This window comes from Phaseolus vulgaris, chromosome 3 (assembly GCF_051622355.1).
Source record: "Phaseolus vulgaris cultivar YP4 chromosome 3, ASM5162235v1, whole genome shotgun sequence".
NCBI classification, from domain to species: Eukaryota; Viridiplantae; Streptophyta; class Magnoliopsida; order Fabales; family Fabaceae; genus Phaseolus; species Phaseolus vulgaris.
Window position 1 is genome coordinate 42,495,515 of NC_143500.1, and position 23,503 is coordinate 42,519,017.

At 31.7% G+C, this 23,503-nt stretch overlaps 4 protein-coding genes across 10 annotated transcripts; 3 read left to right on the forward strand and 1 right to left on the reverse strand.

Annotated features, from left to right (window-relative positions):
- Nucleotides 1-1,911: 1,911 nt before the first annotated feature.
- Nucleotides 1,912-4,014, reverse strand: LOC137805930 (uncharacterized). Of its 2 annotated transcripts, XM_090299500.1 has the most exons (3): nt 3,901-4,014; nt 2,298-3,720; nt 1,912-2,050 (listed from the first exon to the last, which is right to left on the reverse strand). In XM_090299500.1, the coding sequence occupies exons 1-3, from the start codon at nt 4,003-4,005 to the stop codon at nt 2,025-2,027; spliced, it is 1,554 nt and encodes a 517-aa protein (XP_090155626.1). In that variant the 5' UTR covers nt 4,006-4,014; the 3' UTR covers nt 1,912-2,024. The 2 variants fall into 2 exon arrangements, with proteins under 2 accessions (XP_090155626.1, XP_068461906.2); XM_068605805.2 differs by lacking the exon at nt 1,912-2,050 and having other exon boundaries at nt 2,073-3,720.
- Nucleotides 4,015-5,605: 1,591 nt separating this feature from the next.
- Nucleotides 5,606-7,520, forward strand: LOC137807743 (uncharacterized protein At5g01610). The gene is made up of 3 exons (XM_068608520.2): nt 5,606-5,932; nt 6,474-6,528; nt 6,873-7,520. The coding sequence occupies exons 1-3, from the start codon at nt 5,846-5,848 to the stop codon at nt 7,253-7,255; spliced, it is 525 nt and encodes a 174-aa protein (XP_068464621.2). The 5' UTR covers nt 5,606-5,845; the 3' UTR covers nt 7,256-7,520.
- Nucleotides 7,521-11,039: 3,519 nt separating this feature from the next.
- On the forward strand, nt 11,040-12,295 carry LOC137807744 (eukaryotic translation initiation factor 5A-2). The gene is made up of 5 exons (XM_068608521.2): nt 11,040-11,222; nt 11,444-11,566; nt 11,679-11,735; nt 11,844-11,918; nt 12,025-12,295. The coding sequence occupies exons 1-5, from the start codon at nt 11,100-11,102 to the stop codon at nt 12,127-12,129; spliced, it is 483 nt and encodes a 160-aa protein (XP_068464622.1). The 5' UTR covers nt 11,040-11,099; the 3' UTR covers nt 12,130-12,295.
- A 3,052-nt stretch (nt 12,296-15,347) lies between these two features.
- Nucleotides 15,348-20,884, forward strand: LOC137807745 (HNH endonuclease domain-containing protein). Of its 6 annotated transcripts, XR_011080597.2 has the most exons (5): nt 15,391-15,665; nt 15,977-16,099; nt 18,226-18,739; nt 19,893-20,062; nt 20,503-20,870. XR_011080597.2 is itself a non-coding variant. In XM_068608523.2 (3 exons), the coding sequence occupies exons 1-3, from the start codon at nt 15,443-15,445 to the stop codon at nt 20,646-20,648; spliced, it is 492 nt and encodes a 163-aa protein (XP_068464624.1). In that variant the 5' UTR covers nt 15,348-15,442; the 3' UTR covers nt 20,649-20,884. The 6 variants fall into 6 exon arrangements, 2 of the variants coding, with proteins under 2 accessions (XP_068464624.1, XP_068464623.1); XR_016519140.1 differs by lacking the exon at nt 18,226-18,739 and having other exon boundaries at nt 19,893-20,208; nt 20,503-20,884; XR_016519139.1 differs by lacking the exon at nt 18,226-18,739 and having other exon boundaries at nt 20,503-20,884.
- The last annotated feature ends 2,619 nt before the right edge of the window (nt 20,885-23,503 follow it).

Below are 23,503 nucleotides of genomic sequence, written 5' to 3' on the forward strand. Positions count from 1 at the left end.
CAAGTCTGGTTATGTCTATGTCGGTTTAGGTCCAAGTCAAGAAAGATCGAATTGGATTGGACTAAAGTCATGCATGAGTTATGTCGAATTTAGCAGAGCTCAAGACAAGATGGGTCTAGTTGGGCCATATAGTAACTTGGGTAAGGCTTAACCCATGTCAAGATGGGTCAAACTATGTCGATCTCATATTAGTCGAGTTAAGTTTAAATCAAACTAGATCGAATTGTGTGAGTTGAGTCTGATTAGACTAAACCAACATTAGATCAGATTGAATATAAACCAACATTAGATTAGATTGAATATAATTAAGTCTATATTAGATTGGATCGTTCAATTTAAATCTAAATTTAAATTTAATTTAAGTTTAATCTAATTGATAACCTTGATTTAGTTTGAATTAGAAAAATTCAAATTAATTTAATTTAATTAGAATGGATAAATGTTAGAATCAATCTATTTTATTAGATCTTGATTAAATTTATATTAGATTTTAAAAAATCTAACCCATAATCATTCTCAATACAATATATAATTAATGATTTAATATTATTTTAATATACAATAAAAATGGGTTGGAATGATTGCTTCTAAAAATGATTGTGAAATATAATATTAGGTCCTGGTATCCATATTGAATAGTTAATAGACAAATATTGACTTCAAGATTTTCACCCCTCATTCAGGAACAATCTACTTTGAACTTTGAAGTGTGAAATGTCACATAAGACTATATGAATGCATGAATATATTAAATTGATATCTATCACGAATAATTGACCAGCACACGCTTGTGGAAATTGAAGACAAAATGTCCATAGTTCAACGTCCCCATTTTTTGGCTTTTCCTTGTCAAATAAGGACTAGAAACAAGGAATACCAAACGTGGCTTTAACTTGCAAACAATATTTATCATGTTTCATAATTAAAAAAATATTTATCAAGATTAAGTGTTTTTATATTGAAGGAAGATAAAAAGATCTAGCATCACTTGTAATTTTTAGGCTAGACTATAATTATATCAAGAACTTCTCAATAATCTCATAATTTATTTTAGAAATATTTGAACTTTGTCTTGTATTTAGGAAAACCAACTTTTAGGTTTGTGTAATCACTTTCAAACAAACAACTTTTTTCATTTGATGTAATACGTTAGTTACTTATTTTTAGACATAAAGCACATTTATTTATTCAATTTTAAAGTTTATCATAAATATTTAATAAACTATTCATTTATTTAAAAAATGACTCCTCTATGTCTAAAAAAATCACTCATTTATATAAAATACAATATTTCAAATGATGTTTTAAACCTAGTACGAGTTTAACCTTGTAGATGTATTTACCTCTCCTTAATCTTCAAAACACACCTCACTGTAAGTGTTAGAGGCCAGGTAGTGTAACAAGTGAGACAGAGAGAGGTGGAATAAGTAAATTTCATACTCATAAATTCATAATTCAAATACATCATCAAAACTAAATGAAATCTGATTGTTAATCCATGGTTTTATGCCTAAAATTAAGTTCTAGAACATGTAATACGTGTATATGCTTCACACTTTTTTTTATAACAATTTAAAATATAAATTAATTATTATTTTTAATTAATTAAATAATAAGTTAAATTATATATTTGACTTTTTAAGATTCTTAATTGCTACATTTTTAATTAACTTGTATAAATTATTTAGAGTAAAAAATACTATTAGTGGATTCTTCTATGGAAAACTTGAACACAATTTGTTATATAAGCCAATTCAATCACCCAACCCAGTGATTCAAATACACCCTTTGGACCTAAAACATCATCATCGAGAACCTTCTAGCTCCAAATAACATTACAAAATAACAAAAATGAAATGCACTTGATAATTCCTTTCGCTGCGGAACTCTTTATTTTTAAGAATGGCTAACATTATTTTTTGGGACGGAATGTTCCTATGAAGTGGGCCATCTGAGTTAGTATTGAGCCCAACAGTCCGAACAAGGTTCTTTTGTCATTGGCCCAACTTAACCTAAACCAGGTATCAGATCAACGTAAAATTTGCATAACCTGTTACAGTAAAAATTGTTCAGATATTTGTTTCTGATTGCGTCCCTGATCATACATGCCTTAAACATATATTGTCTTCGTATAAGAATAATATTGGTATAGAAAATAAGACCAAACCGATGATCCCATTGCTTAATACAACAAATATTTGAGGAACAGTGCAACTAAATGTAATTAACAACTAACAAAAGTGACAAGTGACATAGAAGTGAGTTAGAGTTTCACAACTTCATGTTGAGAACCTTACCTAAGGGCTGGTAGGATCCAGGTGTTCCATATGATGAGGAAGGAGTAAATGGCTTAGGGGTAGATTCCTCCCTAAGTGCAGTAAGAGCAAGCCTCCTTCTCTGTCTATGTTCCCTATGTCTCCTTATTTTGTCCTCTAGTGCTGCTTTAGCATTCTCAGCAAACTCAGCTCTGCTTTGAGCCTGTTCTGCACGAGCCCTCAACTCCGAAATTTTCATTGATGCAATATCCAACTCTTTTTTCATCAATGCAAACTCTGAAAATCTTCCAACTTCCCCTACCACTCCTTCAACTCCAGTTCTCTTCTCAACTAAGGATTTTCCTGTCACATGCTCAATGTTCTTCTCACTATATCTCTCTTCAGCTTCTGTCTCTGAGTAAACATTTTCATGAGTAATCTTTTCATTCTTGTAAAGCAGCCTATGTTCCTCCAGCTTAGACTTCAGCAATGCAATTTCCACCTGTGTTTCAATGCCGCTCCCCTTGTTCGTGTTTACTTCTGCTTTAGCCTCATATAACTCATTTGTGAGTGATTCATTAGTAATATTCAAGGCATTTATTTCTTCCTTTGCAACCGTAACTTCTTGCTTTAACTGACTCATTGCCATTTCTAGTGTGTGAATGTACACAGATTGATCCCTTATCTTTCTGTCTTTTAGTTCCATGTCAATTAATTGGTCTGTGTGGTTTATGGTTTTGGGAGCAGAATCCTCAGATAAAACGAATTTTTCATTAGCTTGCATAGGTTCCAGGGGAAGAGAATCAACCACTGTAGACATACCCATTGGTTGATTTTGTAATTCCTGTAACATTTTCGCATGCTTTCTCATATCTTCTAGCTGTTGTTGTACATGAGCAGTAGCTTTTGTAGTGAAATCAATTTGCTCATCCTTCTCAGACAATAAAGCTAAGTTCTCTTTCTCAGATTTAATGGCAGCTAGTTTTGAATTGTGAATAACTTCATTGAGCTCCTTCACTTGCTGCAGAAGTTCTTCTTTCTGTTCCTTTTCAGCCTCCAAGGCGGCTTCCAACTGTTTTGCTTTTGTCAAAGAGTTCACTTCTGAATCTCTGGCAGCAACAAGTTCAGTTTCTTTGTTAAGAAGCTCCCTTTGTGTGGCCTTCAGTTCACTTAAAACATGTGCAAACTGGTCCCGGACCTTCGCAGCCTCCAAACTTTGATCGGCCATCTCTTTCATCTTGTATTCAAGCTCATCTTTGCGAGATCTACATTCTGAACATTCGCTCATGTTCTTGTTTCTTTCAATGTCAGATTTCTTCAATAGGGTGGACAATTCGTGAACCATCTTTTGGTTTTGCTCCAGCTTAAGAAGTGTTTGCATGTGTGCAGCATGCTTTGCTTCTAACTGTACCTTGTTGTTGGCCAATTCCTTTGTCAGCTCCTCAACTTTTTTTCCACAATCACTCTGACCAACAAATAAAGCAAAATCATGAATTCAGATGTCATCTCTCATGATATTAATGGATCGAATCTACCCGAGTGAATGGGACTAACAATTAAACGTCACGGTGTATAGATAGTGTATTTTGTAAAGGAAACTAATTCTCCAAAATCCTTTGAAAACTATATTTCTTACTTATCTTACCTTACTCCTTGCAGGTTGATATTTCTTCTTATCACCTTTATCTCCAAACAAAGAGACAGCATTCCGGACCGGTTCAATTGATTTAGTATCTATCTCACTACCCATGATTTTGCAAAACTAGTGTGTTGTTGCACCAATGTCACAAGAAAGTCAAAACTAACTCCAAAATCCCAGGTTATCTGTCAAAACACGGTAAAAAGAGCATCAAACACAGAACTGTTCAACATGGTTAAAACAACTAGGGAAATTAAATATATATGAACTTAAAAACAACTTAATCCAATGTCTTTATTTTATAGGTATGCAGATGGTAAAGATCAGGTAGAAGACTTATGTAAGATAGATATATAGATAAAAAATAGTGTGTGTGAGGCCCCATCGAAAAAAGTAAAAGAAGTATCAGAGAAGATAAGAAGATACCTGACTCGAGGGTAGGAGGCAAGGTTGGAAGGAAAATGGGAAAAAAAAGGCAGAGAGAATAAGATGAAGGAAGAGAAAAAAAAAACATTAAAGTTATCATGATGGAGGTCTGTTTTGGAAGTTGTATTAATGGAGATTAACATTACGGATAATACAATGTTGTGAAGTTGTCATGGAGTATGGCCGTCGAAGAATTATTCTTGTTTGGTTCTTGGAATCGTCGGGTGGAAGGAAAATAAACGTTGGTTTATGCTTTACCCTCTAAACTTGTACATTTCCATGCAAACATTTTTGCTCTTATATAGTGTTTTTTTATCTATGCTGTTTTATTTGTATGTTTTCTGTGGTATCTTTCTCACGTGCAATAGTATCTGGTGTGGAATAGCTATTCCTTTGTTTGTCTTGTTAAATATCTCAATTGTGAAAATAGGTAATTTAATCATATATTTACCATCCCTAAAATAGTAACTATTTTTTTAATGAATTTAATGGATTGGATTATTCATATAATACGTATAGAGATATCCTTGTCTGTAATATAATTATAAAAGTATTTTTTAACCCTAAACTCCATTTCTGAAAGAGGCTTAACAAAAGATGGATGGATTAATGTGATGAGAGGGGCATTGTTTTAATTTTAATTCTCTCTTTGAATGTCCTAGAACATGCTCCAGCATTGTGTCATTGATTTAGGTTTATATTTAGAAAAGTATTTAATTGGTATAAAAGCCTAAATTAACCGATGTTATGGTTTGTCTTTTTGTGTTTTATGTCCGAATAAATAAATAAAAAATGTAATTCAGTTTTTTTTTATCACTGTAGGCATGTGATATTATTTGTATCTTCAATCAAACAAGAAAGACTTGAAAATTGTTTAGATTAAAGGATCTTATTTTGGATATAATGAAGTCTAGAACACATATAACTGCAAATCATTAGATATAGACTAATTATAGAGAAGAAGAAGAATTGTACATTTTCGGGAAAAAAATATATTAAAACATGTAACCACGTTAGATCTAAGATTTAAGTTGGGAAATCATTGTTTGTTTGACATGTTTTATGGTACAGCGAACCTCATATCTTACATAATGGAGTGATTGAATGTGAAACATCACCCACTTATACAACAATTATAACTATAAACTCATTCAAATTACTGTTAATCTAGATTACAAGGCAAGCTAAGATCCTACCTGCAACATTGAAGCACTACTCAAAAAAACTGATGTAACTTCTTTTAATGAGAGTCATTGTTTTCCAGTGTTGGTCCAGTTTTTCCATTTCAAACTCAAAATCCCATTTAAAAGAGAAAATTTTGTAGTTTAACCTTCTTCGATGATGTTTTTTTTTTGTCACTTTGAGTGATTTATTTTATAGTTTTTATTTGAAAGTTCTTTGTGCCGCGCCTTGAGTTGTGTGGCTTACAATCCATGACAGAGACACGTTCTATACCATTGTGTTTAAAACTTGATTTTCCTTTCTTTGAAAGAGAGAAACTGAGACTTGGCAAAGTTGAAGGAGAATGGATAAGGCTCTCACTGCACTGGGAAGTGCTTGGATCTCCAAGAAAGCCAAGGCAGAGATTTCCCACATAACTGACGATCTATCAGTATGTGTCTCAGTCTTTTTTTGTCTCTGAAAAATCTCATTTGTTTAGAACCACCTTCTCAAATCTTAACTTTCTGCCTGAATGCTTGAGTTTTCTCTGTTTTCAGTAAATTTTTTGGTTGATTTTGTACAAAGATGCTAGAACTAAGATTTGATGCCATATATTTGCTACAAATCTTATACTCATTAATTGCCCCTAGATGATGCATGCAAGTGTGGAAAAGACTAGGATCATATCTTATTTGAAAATAAACATGGAGGAAATGAAAAGTGCATTTGTTCTTCTGAAAAAAAGAAATGCTTGAATCTGATATGATTACTGGTGATGGGTTGGTTTAATCATGCTATTAGATAAATTTTCTGAACGATCTTGCAATGAACGATCAATGATATGAGAATCAGAAAAAGGTGATTGTTGTTCTCTTATTATTTCACAAACATCCGAACTTAGCTCTACACCTTTAGAATTATGTAAATTAATTTGTTGGGAGAGGTTGAATACTTTTTGTGCAAGAAGGCTTATACGTTGCTTGCAATTTCAGTCTCTCTCAAATACTGTGGAAGAGAAGGCAAAACTTTTCATCAACAAGCTGAAAGGTACCAACCACCTATTGTTTTCACAACTTCTCATCTTATCCATCTTTCTTAGCTTCACTCTCATCGCTACTCAATGATATTTGCATTTGAACCCAGTTTCTCTTTAGGCAAATTTGGTATTGCTGAAAGAATTAGTCCACCTAATCTTTCCATGTCATCTACTATAAAGCTATGCAACTGGTGACCTGTTGTTATCCCACAATTTACTCATTGTTTGGTTCCTTTTATTTGGCTTGCATGTAGAAATTACATCTAAGTCTAGATACACTCTGATATCATATTCAACTCAACTTTATGAAACATTTTGATCTTTGAGGTACGTAATCTTCTTTTGTAATTAATAGGAAAATCCCAGAAGGCTTTACCAGATGTTCTTCGAGAGTACAACCTTCCACCTGGTCTGTTTCCCCGCAACATAACATGCTACGAGTTTGATGTATCGAAAGGAAAGTTGGTAGTGCACTTGTCCTCTCCCTGTGAGGTGTGCTTCAAGGACTCATCCATTGTGAGGTATGCAAAACGTGTGAAAGGGAGCTTAGCAAAGGGTAAGCTGAATGTTACAGATGGAATGAAGACCAAGGTTCTTGTGTGGGTCAAGGTGACCAGTGTTGCTGTTGAGAGTTACAAATCCGACAAATTGTGGTTCACTACTTCTGGAGTTAAGAAATCAAGGCCCAAAGAGGCCTATGAAACGCCTCGTGAAGCTATTAAGGTAGAAGAATTTTGAAAGCACTTTTATGATGATGAACTCTAAATCATATATGCTGAAGAGTTTATTACGACTATTGAATGCGAACTAGAATTATTCTTATAGTACTAAGACCAATTAAACTCTTTAGTATGTGTTTGTAGTATTTTAATGATTCTGTTTTGAAGAGTTGCTAAAGTTTATATGTAGAGATACTCTATATGGTGTTTTACGTGAAATTCACATTTGTGAACCATGAATGATGTCAATAAAAGTGCACATGGTGATGAAATTGTAATTTCAATAATGTTACATGCTCATAAATATATATTACAATAAAATCATTAAATAGTAATTAAAAATTATTAATTATTAATTAAATTAAATATTATTTTAAAAAATACAAAATTATTGATATCTAAATAGTTTTTATTATTGACTGAAAAATTGTTTTAATACCATATTATAAAATAGAATATAAATAAACAAAAGAGAAAAAGGAAGATAAAAGATATGAGAAAGAATATTTCTTTTATTTTCCTTACTTAGATCAAAGCAAAGAGTTAAATATATATACAAGCAATACACTCATTCTGAAGGTTAAACATTAGTAAAAAAAAACTAACAATTAGAAAAGACAAAATTAGTATTAGTTTCCTTCTAGAAACCTTGTATCCATATATTTTGCTAGGATCATTTTAAATATAGGATTTGTATTTAAAACTTATTGAACATGATTGAATGAACCATCATTACTTGATTCTCATATTTTATCTTCATTACAAGAAAACCATTAAATAGAAATTAATATTAGACACTAAAATAATTAGTTATTATTTAGCTAAAATAGAAATTATTTTATAAACTAAGCAAATTATTGGTATCTAAAGTAGTTACAAATATTTTAGTTTTTAAACTAGTCTATAAAAGACTAATAAAGACTAATTTAAAATATGTAGTAAGTAGCTAAAACATTGATAGATAATTTAGATATCAATTTATAGACCATTTTATAAAAAAATTATTAATAATAAAAACCATTTTAAATACCAATACTTTTTTAGTTTCTAAAATAATATCTAATTTAATAAATATAGTGACTACAATTTTTTTAGTTTCTAAATTTAATTATTTGATTGCTATTTTCTTGTTTCCTTTACTATCGAGGTTGAGATGAGTATGATAAGATACAAAAGTGTAAAAAAATATACACATTTTTTAATAGAATAATATCAAGTAAACGTATAATGATGAAAAACATAAGCACTATTTGAAAAAAAGAGGCAGCCATAATTTTTAAAATTAGCTTATAATTTATTGAACACACTTTCTACAAATTATTAATTCATAGGAACACGTGACAGTGACAAAAGGTGGTCCCTCTTATTCAACTTATATTTTGCAAATGACATTTTTGTTCTTCTTTAATAATACACGGGAGCAAGTTCCATGTTGTATTATCAACTCTTTATCTTCTTCTTTTCTAAAAAATCTTATCTTAAGATTTATTTTGATGAATACACGTTTGTTTGCTCTAGAAATACATATTTTCTAGAAAACATCCTTAGTATCAAGAGTGTCATATATATGGACAAATTATTTGGATTATAGCATGAACTCACGAATGATGACTATATGGATTTTAACTAATTATTAAAGTGATTATAGATTTGAAGTGATTAAAAATGTTGATTAATAAGTAAGTATCATTGAGAAGGGTCTCACTTAAATTGCAAGATTAGATGTGGAGGAGAAGTTAGTGATGATTATGTTTCTATGTCTGTTTTGATGTTTTTAGTAATGTTATGGTTCTAAACAAAATTGGTTGGTTCATTAACTTATTTGCATTAATAATGTCAAACAATGATACACAATTATGTTGAAAGATGGTTTGACTAAGTTTTTAATAGAGAAATTTGGATATAGGTATGCTTGTAATTAAATTATCTATTATCATAATATTCGAGGAATTACATAAAATATGGTAATTTAGATTAATAATTATATTAGATGATATATATAAATTTATAAATATTTTAGTTTTTTAATTGTAACTATTTTATCTTGTGATGTCATTCAGTTATAATAGCTATGATCAAATTTTCAAATTAAAATTAATTGTTCACACTAACTAACTAATGTCATGTTTATTTCAATTTTACATTTTAGTTGATAAAAAAAATTATATCTAATATATTAACACCTTCAACATTAAAAACTTGTAGAAACTAATTAAAAAAAATAAAAAAGACAAAAAATTGTTTAAACTGATTGATTAAAATCAAAGTACGAAATTAGAAAATTATTGAACTGATTATTTTTTTTATTTATTTCAATAATATATATAATAAAATTATAATTACCGTAAAATATGAATACTAAAAATACACACTTCACATCATAATAAATTAATATTTTATGTATTTTTTTTATTATTTATAAGGTCAATGTATTTTTTTACTATTCATGGAGTCAACAATTTTTTCTCAAAAATAAAAAAATACCTAAATAATTAATCTCATTTAGATCAATAATTATCTTATTGACTTAATGAATAATTAAGCAAATAAACGGTAAATTAACATCAAATTTCAAAATTATTTGTAAACTAATTGTGTGATTCAAAAGTCTTCATAAGGTGTATACGTAATTATTAATTTCAAAAGTATCTCAAACATTATTTATTTTGACTTTCATATTATTCACTTCTTGAATTTTTAATATACAATATATCATTTATTCTATTTTCATATTTCTTTTGTGTGTGACACGTGTAATCTAAGTGAATGTTTCATCCTATTTTCCTCAATGTTCAACACTAGAAGATTTTGTTTTAATACAAGTGCTATACTACTATTTGTAATCAATCAACTTATAGAGGTATTTAACTTACTTTGCATTTATATTAAAAAAAAATTATATAGTATCTTGCCTAAAACTTAGACATATTTGTCTGTTTTATAAGGAAACATCTTGTGTGACAATTGTCACACTAAGAAAACTTGTTTAGAAGAGATAGATAGAGCTACCATGTTTACACTATATGCGATAAAAAAGAGAGTAAGAAAGTGTGGTCTACATTTAACCTGGAGTTGTGGAAAATGTATTAATGTAAATGTGAGAACAGAAAGTGTGTTTTTTATTTCTTTAAAACTGAAAAAAAATATTGTCAAAATTAACAATAGAATTAAATTTTATAAAAAATTAATGATTGCATACTATTTTATTATTCATTTTATCAATAGCATAAACTTTTAAATAATGCAATAATGTGAAGCAACCAACTTAAAAATAAATAAATAATAAAATTTGTAATTAAACATTTAAGGTGATGTACATTTCAACTGTGATTGCACCGAATTTTAAATTACTTTTTTCAGTGTATTATGTCATTAAAAATCTCATGATAACTTTTGTTTTAATATTTCTATAACATTTTATTTTAATAATACATTATTTATTAGAAGAAAAGTTACTTTTAAAATAATATTTTTTTTGGGTCAAAGCGTTAAATTTTATACTACATGAAGTAACTCCAATGAATAAGTTTTGTAAAACTTGGGGGTCATCATTATCCTGATCCTTTATTAATTTAGTATTAGATTTTTATTAGATAAACAGAAAAATAAAAAAGGCTGCTGGGTTGTTTTTGTTGGGCTGAAGCCCAATTATGACAGCGTCCATCTGACGCATAGGTGAAAGATCCAACGGTGTAAAACAAAAAAGAAGAAGATCTGATACACAAAGGAAAATAAAACCCTAGCTGGATAGGTTCAGTTTGGTGGCGAAGGAATATATTATATAGACACAGCGATCTGTACTTGTGTTTCCTCACTTGCTCTTCTCCGCCACTTCTCAAATCCCCTGTCTTCAATCCAAAGCCATGTCGGACGAAGAGCACCATTTTGAGTCCAAGGCTGACGCCGGAGCCTCCAAAACCTACCCTCAGCAAGCCGGTACAATTCGCAAGAACGGTTACATAGTCATCAAAGCCCGTCCCTGCAAGGTCAATTACATTTTTAAACCCTAATTTGTTTTTTTAGGGTTTCTTCCATCATTGCTTTGTTTCCGCTTCTTAGATCCACACTTACTACTGTTAATTTCTTTCCAATTCGTTCAAATCGCTGTTGATTTTATGTCCTGTGTTTGTCTTGTCAGTTTATTTATGTATATGGATGTTGATTTTTGTAGCTTATTTTAATTTTTTTATATCTATACTGTTAACAGGTTGTGGAAGTCTCTACTTCCAAAACCGGAAAGCACGGTCACGCTAAGTGTCATTTCGTTGGAATTGATATTTTCACTGCCAAGAAGCTTGAGGATATTGTGCCCTCATCTCACAACTGTGATGTATGCAATTGTGTCTTTTAATTTTAATTTTATTTTTTTTATGGTTGTGGTAGATTAACTTAACCTAACCTAAACAATATTGTCCTAAGTTGTTGCAAATGTTTGTTGTTAGGTTCCTCATGTGAATCGTACTGATTACCAGCTAATTGATATATCTGAGGATGGATTTGTAAGTAGATTGTTCTGTTCAGTTTTTTCCTCTTTATTGTTAGTTGTAAATAGTATAATTAGTTTGCTTACGAAACCTGAACCTGAGTTTGCTACTAAACTATTGTAGGTGAGTCTGCTTACCGAAAATGGGAACACTAAGGATGACCTCAGGCTCCCCACTGATGACAGTCTGCTGACTCAGGTTGGTTCAATTTAAGAGAATTTTCCCCTTTTGGATTGACCAATACAAATTATTGTTTGTGGGGATTTTCTCTCGTTGTTTTCATTGTATTGATTTCTCTTTGCAGATAAAGGAAGGATTTGCGGACGGCAAGGACCTTGTTGTGTCTGTGATGTCTGCTATGGGTGAGGAACAGATTTGTGCTCTCAAGGATATTGGGCCGAAGAACTAGCTTTGTATGCTGGCAGTTTGTTGTTTCTATTTAAGCAAAAATATTTTTGTAAACTTTGGTTTGTTCAAGACCTGGCTTATAGATTCTAGTCAGACTAGTCTTAACAATGGTGTTTTTATGTTGTCCTGTGATTTTATTATAAACGAGGAGTATTGTGGTGGGAAAATATTTTTGGTACGATATGATGAGTTATTTTCATCCCCGGAAACTTGCATGATAAATAGGGAATGATAAAGCAATTTCATTTGATTGAAAGGGGTTTGGTTTTGGAAGAAAATAGTTAAAACTTTTAAAACAAGAAGTTGCAGATATCACCAAATTTAGTAAAATTCATGAGAAATTATCAATGTGCATTACTTAAAAGAAGCATGTTTTTCCACATTTTGAATTCGTTTGAAAGTTTTCTTGTGACATTGTTTAAACGAGTTTATTGGTGAACTGATTCTGCATCATTATTGAGTCTGTACCATTGCTCATTCTTGTCTGCATTATCCCTTCTATGTGTGATTTATATTGGTGATGATATTTTTTTTTCCTTGGTTGCAAGAAAAATATAAAATTATATTTGGCCAACTTATTCAGTAGCAAAAAGTTAAAAATAAAAAAATATTTCATGAACTATTGTTTTTCTTTATCATATCTTTGTTTTGCATTATTTTAATTTTTATTTAACCCATTTCATCATCTATGCCATTAATGTATAGCTATATATATATATGTGATGTTCTTCCTATATTATATAAATATATTATTTTTAAAACTCAATTAATTATTATAATACAATTATGAAATTAGTGTTTTTTTTATAAATTTAATATAATAATGATTTTAATAATTATTATACATTTTTTTATTATACGAAAAGTGGAATTGTGTATGTGTGCTTGTGTTTTGTTATTATTATTATTTGTATGTTTTTTATGTATATAATTTATCAATGTTTTTGGTTTTCTTATGGTTGTGTTATTCAAGTGATTTTGTTTTTGTTTTTCATTTATTGTTTTGCAAAATTTAAAGAAATTGTTATTCATGGAGGGATGTATAAAGATAATTTTATCTTGTCCTTATTTTTTATTATTTTTTTTTATGTTATAAGTAATTAAGTATAGAATGAGTTATATTATTATTGGGTAATGATAGATTCACAACCCTAATTTTTTATATAACCACGTTACAACTCCCAATATTATTATTTTAATATTTTTTCATATCATATAATTACAATTTTATTTTTTATTATATGTATTTATTTTTAAACTCTTCAAAAATTATATACAACTTCATTTTTCATTATTATTTTAATATAAGAATAACTATGTAATTTACTTAATTTTGGTTAATTTGTATTCTTTTATCTTTCAATTTAACCAAATAAAGTGATAAAAATAATTTTTATTCTTTCTTTCTTATCTCCATCATTCAAATAATACATGCTTTTTAATTATAATTCATTTTTATTTTCATTTTCTATTAATTTATTTTCTGTTTTTATTTCCTCACTTGTTCAAATAGATTGTAATTGGTTATTGTTTTTAGATTTGGTGAAGTTAAATCGACACTAGCAGTTAATTAAAAATTTGAAAGCTAGTTCATAATTTATAATTAAAAGCTAGGAAACTAATTTGTTATTACAAATATTTAAAAATATAAAACAAAATAGTTTATAAATATGAAATGACACATAAATAAAATATTAATGCGATATATAATTTTTATTTTTTATTTTTTAATAAAAAATATATTTTAGTGTTTGTAGTTTCAGTTTTCATTTTTTAAATTTTTATTTTTTATTAGTAGAACAATTAATTTAATTATACTTGTAGATTTAGTTATTATATTTTTTTCGTTGTATGTTCTATTATTAATCTCATATCTTAAAATACTAAAAAACTGAAAAAAATAAATAAATACACAATTTAGTATATGTTACATTTTTGTTAAGCTGATTAGTATAAAAGTTAAAATAAATGATATATTATAAAATATTTAATTAGTTTGTTTTTGAAGTTTAAAAAATTCCTCTATTCCTTATACTTAAAAAACTATTTGATGAGTGAATATTAGAATTAAATATACATTATAAATATATTTTTTATATTATCAATTATTTTATTTTTTTACATATTTACTGATATTTTATTTTATTACTTTTTAGTTTATTAATATATTACTATTATATAGTCTTTTTTATATGTAAATGTCATCTTCATCCAATTAATTATTTTATATTTTTTTTTATTTTAATATAATATTATACATGCATTTTTATATTTATTTTATTTTCTTATCTTTTTAGTGATATGATTATCTCTATTTAAGATGTTTTTCAATTGTTATAAATATTTTTTAAAAATGGTTAAAACTCATCTTTCTAATTAACAAGACTTTCTTTCTGTTACTGTAACAGAAATCACTTTACCCGATTCTTCATGGATTCAAATTTGATTATCATTATTTTTTTTTAATGTTTGACTTATGCATCAACATTTATTTTCTTTAGAAACAAGTTTATTCCATGTGTCTTTTCATATATATTTTTTGGTTATCCTAAAAGCTATAACGGGTACAAATTTTACAATCTACAGACTAAGTAATATTTTATTTTAAGAGATGTGTTCTTTCATGAAACATTTTGACCCTTTTTTCATGAAAGTAACTTCTTCTAATAATTTTTCATCCTTTATTAATTATATTGTAATTCCTTTACTGTTTTTTATAATTTTCCTTTTTGATATTTTTGGTTGTTCATCAATCAAATGAGCATCTAAATGTGTAGCATTGATGGACTTGAAGTCTCATGGTTGAAGATTATTGAGTGTGTAAGAAATCATTATATTTGTCTCACTATTTCTCCCATTCAGAATTTTTACTCTCTAGACAACTCAATCTAAAATATAAAATCTCTATCAATCTAATTTTTCACTTTGAATCTCAATTCTATGAGAAATAGTACTAGTCATTAAATAATTGATATTTGCTTCGTGTTAGAAAAAATATATTATAATAAACAAATATTCCACACTCTATTATAAAAATAAACTTTCATTTCTTTAATATTATTAGTAAAATAACCAATATGCTCCTAGTTTTATTTATATTAAAATCATTAATAACAAGTTAAATAATTTCAGTAATATATATTATAAATATTTATTTTATATTAAAATAATATTTATTTACTTTAATAAATGATACTTTATTAAGATATTTAGAGATGCATGTTATTTATTAAAAATAAAATAAAACCATAGATCTTAGCGTTCCGCTGTTTTTTCTTTTTTCCCTCGGTGCTGTAGTGAGAGTGAGGAGGAGGATGAGTTCTTCTCCGCATCGTTCTCGAGGCGACGGCGAGAAAAGACCGAGGGTTTTCGACTCTAACGCCAAGGCTATCTGTTGGTCCAAGGCTGATACTGTCCTTGGTCGTCACCCTGAGAGGTGGCGCAAAGACGCCGCCGGTAACATTGTCTGCAAACGTTTCTACAACTGCCTCGGCTGCCTCTGCTACGAGTACGATCACATCATTCCCTTTTCTAAAGGTTTCATTCTTTTTTTAACCCATTCACTTCTTCTGCGTCATTTCCATAGTCCATTCTTCTTCAATCAATATCATATTTCTTTAAGAGAATATTCTGGGAAGTGTCCGAAGATAGAACTAAATTATAATGATAATGATAGTTTCAATTTTTTTTATGACAATTGGTAGAAAATTCCAGATAAAAAGAAGTTACTGGATGAGGATAAAAACCTGTGCTGTTTGTATTAGGTTTGCCCTCGAATGAACATACAATTGGGCTTGCTATTTGGTAATTTGATAATTATCTATTTATCCTGTGCTGTTGCGGTGTAGGTGGCGAGTCCACTGCAGATAATTGTCAAATACTTCAATCAAGAGTTAACAGACTCAAATCGGACAAATATAACATTGATTCAAATCAATTGAAAGACTACTCTTGTGAGGTTGATTTTACTGGTATGCCTGCTTCTTTGTTTGTCTATCTTTCTGTTTCACTCTTTCTTTATTCTCTTATTTTGTATTTTACTCGTCTGTTCTTCTTGTATGGGCCGGGAAGGGCTCTCCTTGCTACTCGTAGACACTGATGTTACTTAGGTTCTGGTCTTCGGCGCACAGGGGGTAACTTCAAAAAGATACCGGATGCCTAAGTGTACTCAATATTTGGTGGTTTAGGATAATAAATATTCTTGAATGCGTAACTTTGCCTTAATTTTGCCTTAGTTGGAGTCCATATTTATACAACCAAGTGCATATTTTTAGGATCCTGGGGATCTCGATACTGGACCTGGATTAGGATGAGTCATCGGAATAATCTCGGCGTTAGGTAGTGTTCTGTACTGTGATTATGTAATTATGTACAAAGGGATGCTCATTGGTTCCTAGGCATCGGTTTCGGCCATGTCACTTGTGGGGTATTCGGTCATAGATACCAACCGTGGTTATGTAATTATGTGGTACAAAGGGATGCTCATTGGTTCCTAAGCACACTTGTGGGGTATTCGGTCATAGATACCAACCGTGGTTATGTAATTATATTGTACAAAGGGATGCTCATTGGTTCCTAAGCATCGGTTTCGGCCATGTCACTTGTGGGGTATTCAGTCGTAGATACCAACGGTATACCATCTTTGGTGCTGGAGTTCCTTTATTCAGCTCTGTTCATGGAGGAACCGAATGGTAGTATTATTTAGGGACTGAAAATCACAATTCCTATTTTCAAAATCAGTCCACCTTAGTAAAATTAGAACCTCCGTCCTCTTCAACATACAACCCCAAATCCAAATTGTTGTAGGTAATAGTTATGATTCTTTCAATTGCTGGCTTTTTCAATTTATAGCTTGAATCATTGGGGAGCACCTGCATAATTTTTTTAACGTGTCTTGGTCGCTCGGATTGGAATTTGACTAAATGCTTTGCACACTTCAATTTCAGCAATAGACGCTTTTGCCTGCACTTCTTGTGCTCTACACATTATGAGTTATGGACCACTTCACCTTTGTTAAAAAATAATGAAAACGATTAGCTGAAATTCTCTATTTGTGTCTTAGTTTCCTTTCATGTGTTTTATGTGAATTTCTTAGTTTAGTCAATGCTCCATTTTAATTGAATCCATTAAGAATGTATCGTTCTAGTTATTTTAAATTGTTCACCCTGATTGTGAAGATCTCCAAAATTAGTTGGCTACATTTTTAGATGGATCTTGAGTGGATTGATTGGCAACCACTATCCCTGAGTTAATATTATGATGGGTAGTTTATTCATTGTATCCTGTTAAAAGAATTGTTGTTACATTACACTTACACTTAGGACCTTGTTTTGCTTAATGATATTTGTTGGAAATAATATTAGAAAATGAAGTGTTGTGAAAAGATAAAAGAGCGTGTTTGAAGGGTTATTCACATTATGATTATTTGACGTGTTTAACGGAAATTCATGCAATGGTTATGGCTTACTCTATTATAAATAGAGTTCCGATCCATGCAACTAGTATGCCAAATATAATATAATCTCCTCTGTTTTCTCTTCTCTCGTATCTATTTTTCTAACAAAATTGAGATACACACGTAGTGAGTTGATAGATGATAGACAAAATCTTGATCTTGTTTCAATTCGCTCATTTTACTAATGAGTTACAACAATTGGTTTGGTCAGAAAAAGGCCTTGCTATAGGGTATTAAGATGCTTGGGAGGTTGTGGATAAATGTTATACCCAATAAAATTGAGAATCATTTGTCTCCAAATGAGAGTGAGGCTTTGTTGAAGATAAAGAAGAAGGATCAACAAGCATTTACCGATATCTATCAAGGTTTTGATGACATCATGTTTGAGATGGTGTCTAATGCATTCACCTCCGAACAAGCTTGGGAGATTTTGAAAATCTCCTGTGGGGTGTGCCTACAAATTCTTCACGAAGAGTTTGAATCCTTGAGTATGAAGGAGTTTGAATCAATTTTGTATTTTAACGATAAGGTGATAATGATTGTGAATCAAATTAAGAGTTATGAAGAGAATGTGGAAGATGTTTGTGGTAGAGAAGATTCTTCATTCATTAACCATAAAATTTGATTTTGTGGTTTGTGCAGTTGAAGGGTCAAAGGATATAGAATTGATGATCATAGACCAATTGATGGGTTCACTTCAAGCTTTTGAATAAAGGTTCAAAAGAAGACATGATGAGTGTTTAGAACAAGTCCACAATGTCAAAGCTTCTTTGAAAGAAAATGGAGGAGAAAAAACCCAAAAAGGATGGTCTTGGAAGAGGATGTGGTTGTTGCCAAAGAAGAAGTGAAAGATGAGATTATGTCAATTTTGATAATAATGAAAGAAAACCCACTAGAGATCATGGAAGAGAAAAAAGGAAGAATAATTTTGGTAGAGCAAATGAAAGTAGATATGATAAATCTAATGTTGAATGTTATAACGCCATAAATGTGGTCAGTTTCTAGGGAGTGTAAAACCCATGTTGAATGTTATAATGATAATGATGGACCAAGTAATCATTTTGTAATTACAAGTGGGAGTTTGTGGAGCTTGAAGAAAAGGTGAAAAAGAATGTTTCCTTTGGTGATTCTTCCAAGATGCAAATCCAAGGAAAAGGTACAATTTTAATTTCCTTAAAAGATGGTACTCATAAATTAACCAAGGATGTCTATTATATCCCTAAACTAAGTGATATTTTGAGTTTGCCGCAACTTGTTGAGAAGGCATATTAAATTCTCATTAAAGAGAACTGTTTGTGGCCGAAAGATTAAAACTCTGCAATGTGTTTATGTCAAGTAATAGAGTGTTGTTCACTTTGAAACACGGTGTTGACATATGAGGTTTGGTCTTGATCATTTTGAATTTTGGAGCACTCATGTCCTTAGGAGATGAGAGTACGGTAATGGGGATGTTTCGCATGAACCACCCTAATAAATTGTGTGAAACATGTCTTTACAGCTAACATGCAAAAAGAAGATTTCCTATAAAAGCTGAATTGAGAGCGAAAGAGCTTCTTCTACTTGTGTACTCCAATGTGTGCATCCTCTTTCATTTAGTAAAAAAGGTTTTGTTGCCCTTTGTTGATGTTTTTTTAATGGGAAAATTTGGGTATCTTTTTTTTGAAGAAAATATGAGACATTTGTAATTTAAAAAAAAAAAACTCTTATAGAAAAGGAGAGTGGCTATAATTAAGGTTTTAAGATATGATAGAGGAGACAAATTGAACAATGGTCATAAGAACTCCACTGCAAAATGTGGTGTGAAAGAGAAAAAAGAGTATCATTCTTGATATGAGCAGAAGAATGTTGAAAAGCTAAATCTATGCCCAAGGAATTTTGAGCCAATGCTGTTTCATGTTCCGTTTATTTTGTCTAACCACTCTCCTACAAGGAATGTCTAAAACCAAACACCTCAAGAAGCATGGAAGATTCAAGCTTGATGATAATAGAAAAAACCAAGAGTTGATCATTTTAGAGTCTTTGGGAGCATGGCATGATAATAAAGTGTGACATGTGGTCATTGGCTATGATGTTAGTTCAAAAGATTACAAGTTTTATAATTCAATCAGAGACGTAGGATTTTATGAAGAAGCATGGAATTGGCAGAAAGAAAGAATTTATGATTTCTCTTCCTATTCTAAAAAAGTGATCAAGAAGTTGTAGTATGAAATGAGTTTTCCACTCCACCTCAAGCCAAGAAAAACGAGTAGCATTTAAGAGATATGATGAAATTGAATTTATTGTATGATTTGTTGTCTTTTTGTTAACAGTGAACCTCTAACCTTTGATGAAGCCATGGAAGACAAAAGGTGGAAAAAAGTCCCGAAAGAAATACAACATTGAGAAGGACACTTACGAGTTATCAAAACTTCCTAAAGGTCATGAAGCAATTAAAATTCAGTGGACATTCAAGTTTAAGAAAAGGATTGACGAGAAAAAGGTGGGGCTTGTTCATATGAAGACAAGACATTTTCATTTTCATGAAGTTCCTGAAGTTTATAGATTTTACAAGATTAAGAAAAAGACTTGGTATGCCGAAAATTTGTTGAGAATTTTCTAATTAAGGGGGAGGCTGAAGATGAAAGGGTGAGTTTACCTGAAAAGTCTGTAATAACTAAAAGATACTCTACTATAAAAAGAATAATCAATCCATTTTTTTCGTGTGCCAAATGCAATAAAATGTCCTCTTTTCTCTCTCTAGTTTTCTCTCTATTTTTCTAACAGATCAGAGGCCAGACCAATTATTGACATATTTATTAGAATTATATGTCTAATTAACAATTACTTATAGGTATGGAGTTGTACAAACAAATTGTATAGGACACAAATTTCTGTGTAATTGTTTCTTAGCTCAATATTCTACTTTTGATCAATTAGCAGATAAGGAGCTTGATATAATTGAGATGGCTGTTTATGGAGATGTTATGCGGCCTGGAAATCAGTGCCGTTGCAGAACTATTGCTGAGAAGCTTGGCAAATTCAAAGCAAAAGATGACAAAGATGCTTGTAAGTTGCCACAGGGATGAATCTTAGTTGCAGAAAGCATGTATACAATACACATGTATTGAAAACAGAAGCTCATGCCACTCCCTTAAGTTTTAGACAAAAAACAATTGTTTCACTTTATATTATATCATTTGGTCTTGGGTGAGGATTCACATCTACACGGGTTGTTATTGTTAAGCATAATTCTAGGCTACTGACTTCTTTAGAGGGAAAAAAGCTCTATTTAATAAGAAACTTGCATATATGTGTGTGATTATAGATTTGTTCGATTTTTAAAAAAATTTCTGATAAATGGTTGAGATTTTTTGCTTAATTAATTAAACTGGAGAAGGCCTATTGTCCACTTCTTATTTTTGGTTCATGAACATGGTATCCCTGCTTTCGGCTCGATGGTGGAGATTTTTTAAGTCTCTGGTCATTTTTGAACTTTATTCACTATTTCACATATTAGTATTTTATTATATAAATATTTTAAATTTGATTAGATTCGTCAAATTAGGGTAAATATATATAATATTTTTTTATTCTGTGTTGGTCAATGACTTATCTGTCCAACCATGAATCCAGTACCATGATAGGGTCTCCTAGAAGACTTCTTAGCACCGTTTAAAAGGGTTATTTTTTATTTTTTAATAGATAATTTTAACAAGTGATTCATTTTTAATCCTTAGATTAAAAGAAAATAAAATTAGAAAAAATGTATTTAAAATAACTTATGTATCATGTTTTAGCTTTTCTGATTTCTAAGATGAATAAAGTTGTTTTGAAATGCTACAAAGCGTTTTGATATCGCATTTATTATTTTCACATCTGAAAGTTATGTGGGTGTGAGGGAGTAGGGCCAACCATGACAGAAAAAAGGATAAAAGAAATTGTCCCTTTTAAACTGATTGCAGAAAACAAATATTTATTGGATTGGTACAGGGACTAACCACAGTCTCGGTTTCGGTGGAACCAGCGAACTGATTGACCTAAGCCCAAGTCCCACGAGTCGATCGATGATATAAATTTTATCACACTTAAGCTGAGTCAGCGTAATGCGATCCTATATAAATTTTATCACACTTAAGCTGAGTCAGCGTAATGCGATCCTAAATGCGGACCAACTTCTTAACCTGGTCCAATAAGAAAAACTCATTGCAGGTAATATAAATAGCACACATTTCAAAGAACATGTACGTCATTAATTACTGTACACTTTTAAGTGTCGAATGCCCATTTGCTAACTTGAGCGTAAGAGTACCTTTTGCATGTACCCCATTTGTTGATAATCTGTGTATGCAGCCGACCGCTAGCCTTGACAAACTTAAGAAGAGAGCAGCTAAGTTCATGCAGCTGAAGGAACTCAGGAAATTCCGCAACTAAGCCCGGGCAAAGGCCAGCAGGGAGAAAAACAAGGACGAGAAGGAACGCCAAGGCCGATCAGGCGAGTGTGGTGATAGAAGCATAGATAACTGAGGGGACCGGGGAATCCGGTTCTTAAGGGCTGAAAGGGGTTGAATTCTGGATGAGACACTCATTGTCGAGCTGATTCGTCCTCTCAGAAGGGTGGCCAGCCCGAACAACGCTTACCAAAGAAAGCAGTATCGATATCACCAGAATAACGGGCATTCTACTGAAGAGTGACAGGCTTTGAAGGACAAGATTAAGGAGTTTATTCAAGTCGAGCACCTACGCCGGTTCGTCAGGGGTGACCGAGAGACGAGGCATTCCCCTCGCAGAGATGAGCCCACCAAAAGAAGGCGTTCACCTCTAAGAACCAAGGACGATCGACGATCCAGGATAGACGACCCTCTATGGAGGGATAATCCCCCTTGGGAGACCGAAAGAAAGGGAAAGCAAGAGGTTATTAACACGATAGTCGATAGCTTCGCCAGCGGAGGAAGTACAAACAACGCCTGAAAGAAGCACCTTCGGGCAGTACACCAGGTGAATGCGGTGACATTCTGTCCGAGGATGTCACTCATCACCTTCACAGATGATGATTTTAAAGGCGTGGACTATCGGCACGACGACCCGATGGTGATATCGGTCGATATAGACAGATTCACCATCAGGAAGACTTTGGTAGACCAAGGAAGCTCAGTAGACATCCTTTACTGGAAGACATTCAAGGCCATGAGGATACCCGAGGTTGAGATGATGCCTTATGACGACCACATGGTCGGCTTCTCGAGTGAGAGGGTGGGAACCAAGGGTTACATCGAGCTCTACACCACCTTCGACGAAGAGAAGAGTTGCAAGACAATCACAATTTAGTATTTGGTGATCGACGCCAATACCTCTTACAACATCCTCCTCGAACAGTCGTCCATCAATCGGATGATGCCAATCGTGTCAACACCCCACTTGGCGATGGAATTCCCTTCACCATCAGGCGACATCCTCATGGTCCATGTTGACCAAAAGGAGGCAAATGAATGTTACACTGAAAGTATCAGAGTGGAACCTCTGAGGAATGACTAGTCTCCCAAGCGAAATTCCTTTCGAAGAAACCACTCACCTCGAAAGGCCCAGTCGATGCTAGTGGAACCCACGGTTGCCTTGGTGGACCTCGACCCCCGAACGACTGTGGATAAGCTGAAGGCCAGAGAAGAGCTGCGACAAGTACCCCTCTTGGATGAGGAGCGTAGTACTTGTGTGGGCACGGCCATGGCGGCGATCGATGCCGAGATAATGCATGCCACGCTTAAGAATAATGTAGATTTGTTCGCGTGGACACCATCTGACATGTCAAGCGTAAGCCTGTACATCATCACACATAGGTTATTAGTGTTTAAGGAAGCACGACCGATCGTCCAGAAGAAGAGAGATTACGATGATGAGAAGCGCCTAGCAGCAAAAGCCGAGAAACTCATATCGACCGGGTTTATAT

What these genes read in the sequence shown, in the direction of transcription:
- LOC137805930 (XM_090299500.1), bottom strand. Translation starts at nt 4,005, where the DNA reads ATGGGTAGTGAGATAGATACTAAATCAATTGAACCGGTCCGGAATGCT. An exon ending in ATCAACCTGCAAGGAGTAAG is followed by an intron (nt 3,721 to 3,900) that starts GTAAGATAAGTA and finishes TTTGTTGGTCAG; the next exon opens with AGTGATTGTGGAAAAAAAGT. An exon ending in TGGATCCTACCAGCCCTTAG is followed by an intron (nt 2,051 to 2,297) that starts GTAAGGTTCTCA and finishes TTACTGTAACAG; the next exon opens with GTTATGCAAATTTTACGTTG.
- LOC137807743 (XM_068608520.2), top strand. Translation starts at nt 5,846, where the DNA reads ATGGATAAGGCTCTCACTGCACTGGGAAGTGCTTGGATCTCCAAGAAA. An exon ending in ACATAACTGACGATCTATCA is followed by an intron (nt 5,933 to 6,473) that starts GTATGTGTCTCA and finishes TTGCAATTTCAG; the next exon opens with TCTCTCTCAAATACTGTGGA. An exon ending in TTTCATCAACAAGCTGAAAG is followed by an intron (nt 6,529 to 6,872) that starts GTACCAACCACC and finishes TGTAATTAATAG; the next exon opens with GAAAATCCCAGAAGGCTTTA.
- LOC137807744 (XM_068608521.2), top strand. Translation starts at nt 11,100, where the DNA reads ATGTCGGACGAAGAGCACCATTTTGAGTCCAAGGCTGACGCCGGAGCC. An exon ending in CCTCATCTCACAACTGTGAT is followed by an intron (nt 11,567 to 11,678) that starts GTATGCAATTGT and finishes GTTTGTTGTTAG; the next exon opens with GTTCCTCATGTGAATCGTAC. An exon ending in ATATATCTGAGGATGGATTT is followed by an intron (nt 11,736 to 11,843) that starts GTAAGTAGATTG and finishes AAACTATTGTAG; the next exon opens with GTGAGTCTGCTTACCGAAAA.
- LOC137807745 (XM_068608522.2), top strand. Translation starts at nt 15,443, where the DNA reads ATGAGTTCTTCTCCGCATCGTTCTCGAGGCGACGGCGAGAAAAGACCG. An exon ending in CATCATTCCCTTTTCTAAAG is followed by an intron (nt 15,666 to 15,976) that starts GTTTCATTCTTT and finishes GTTGCGGTGTAG; the next exon opens with GTGGCGAGTCCACTGCAGAT. An exon ending in TTGTGAGGTTGATTTTACTG is followed by an intron (nt 16,100 to 20,499) that starts GTATGCCTGCTT and finishes TTGATCAATTAG; the next exon opens with CAGATAAGGAGCTTGATATA.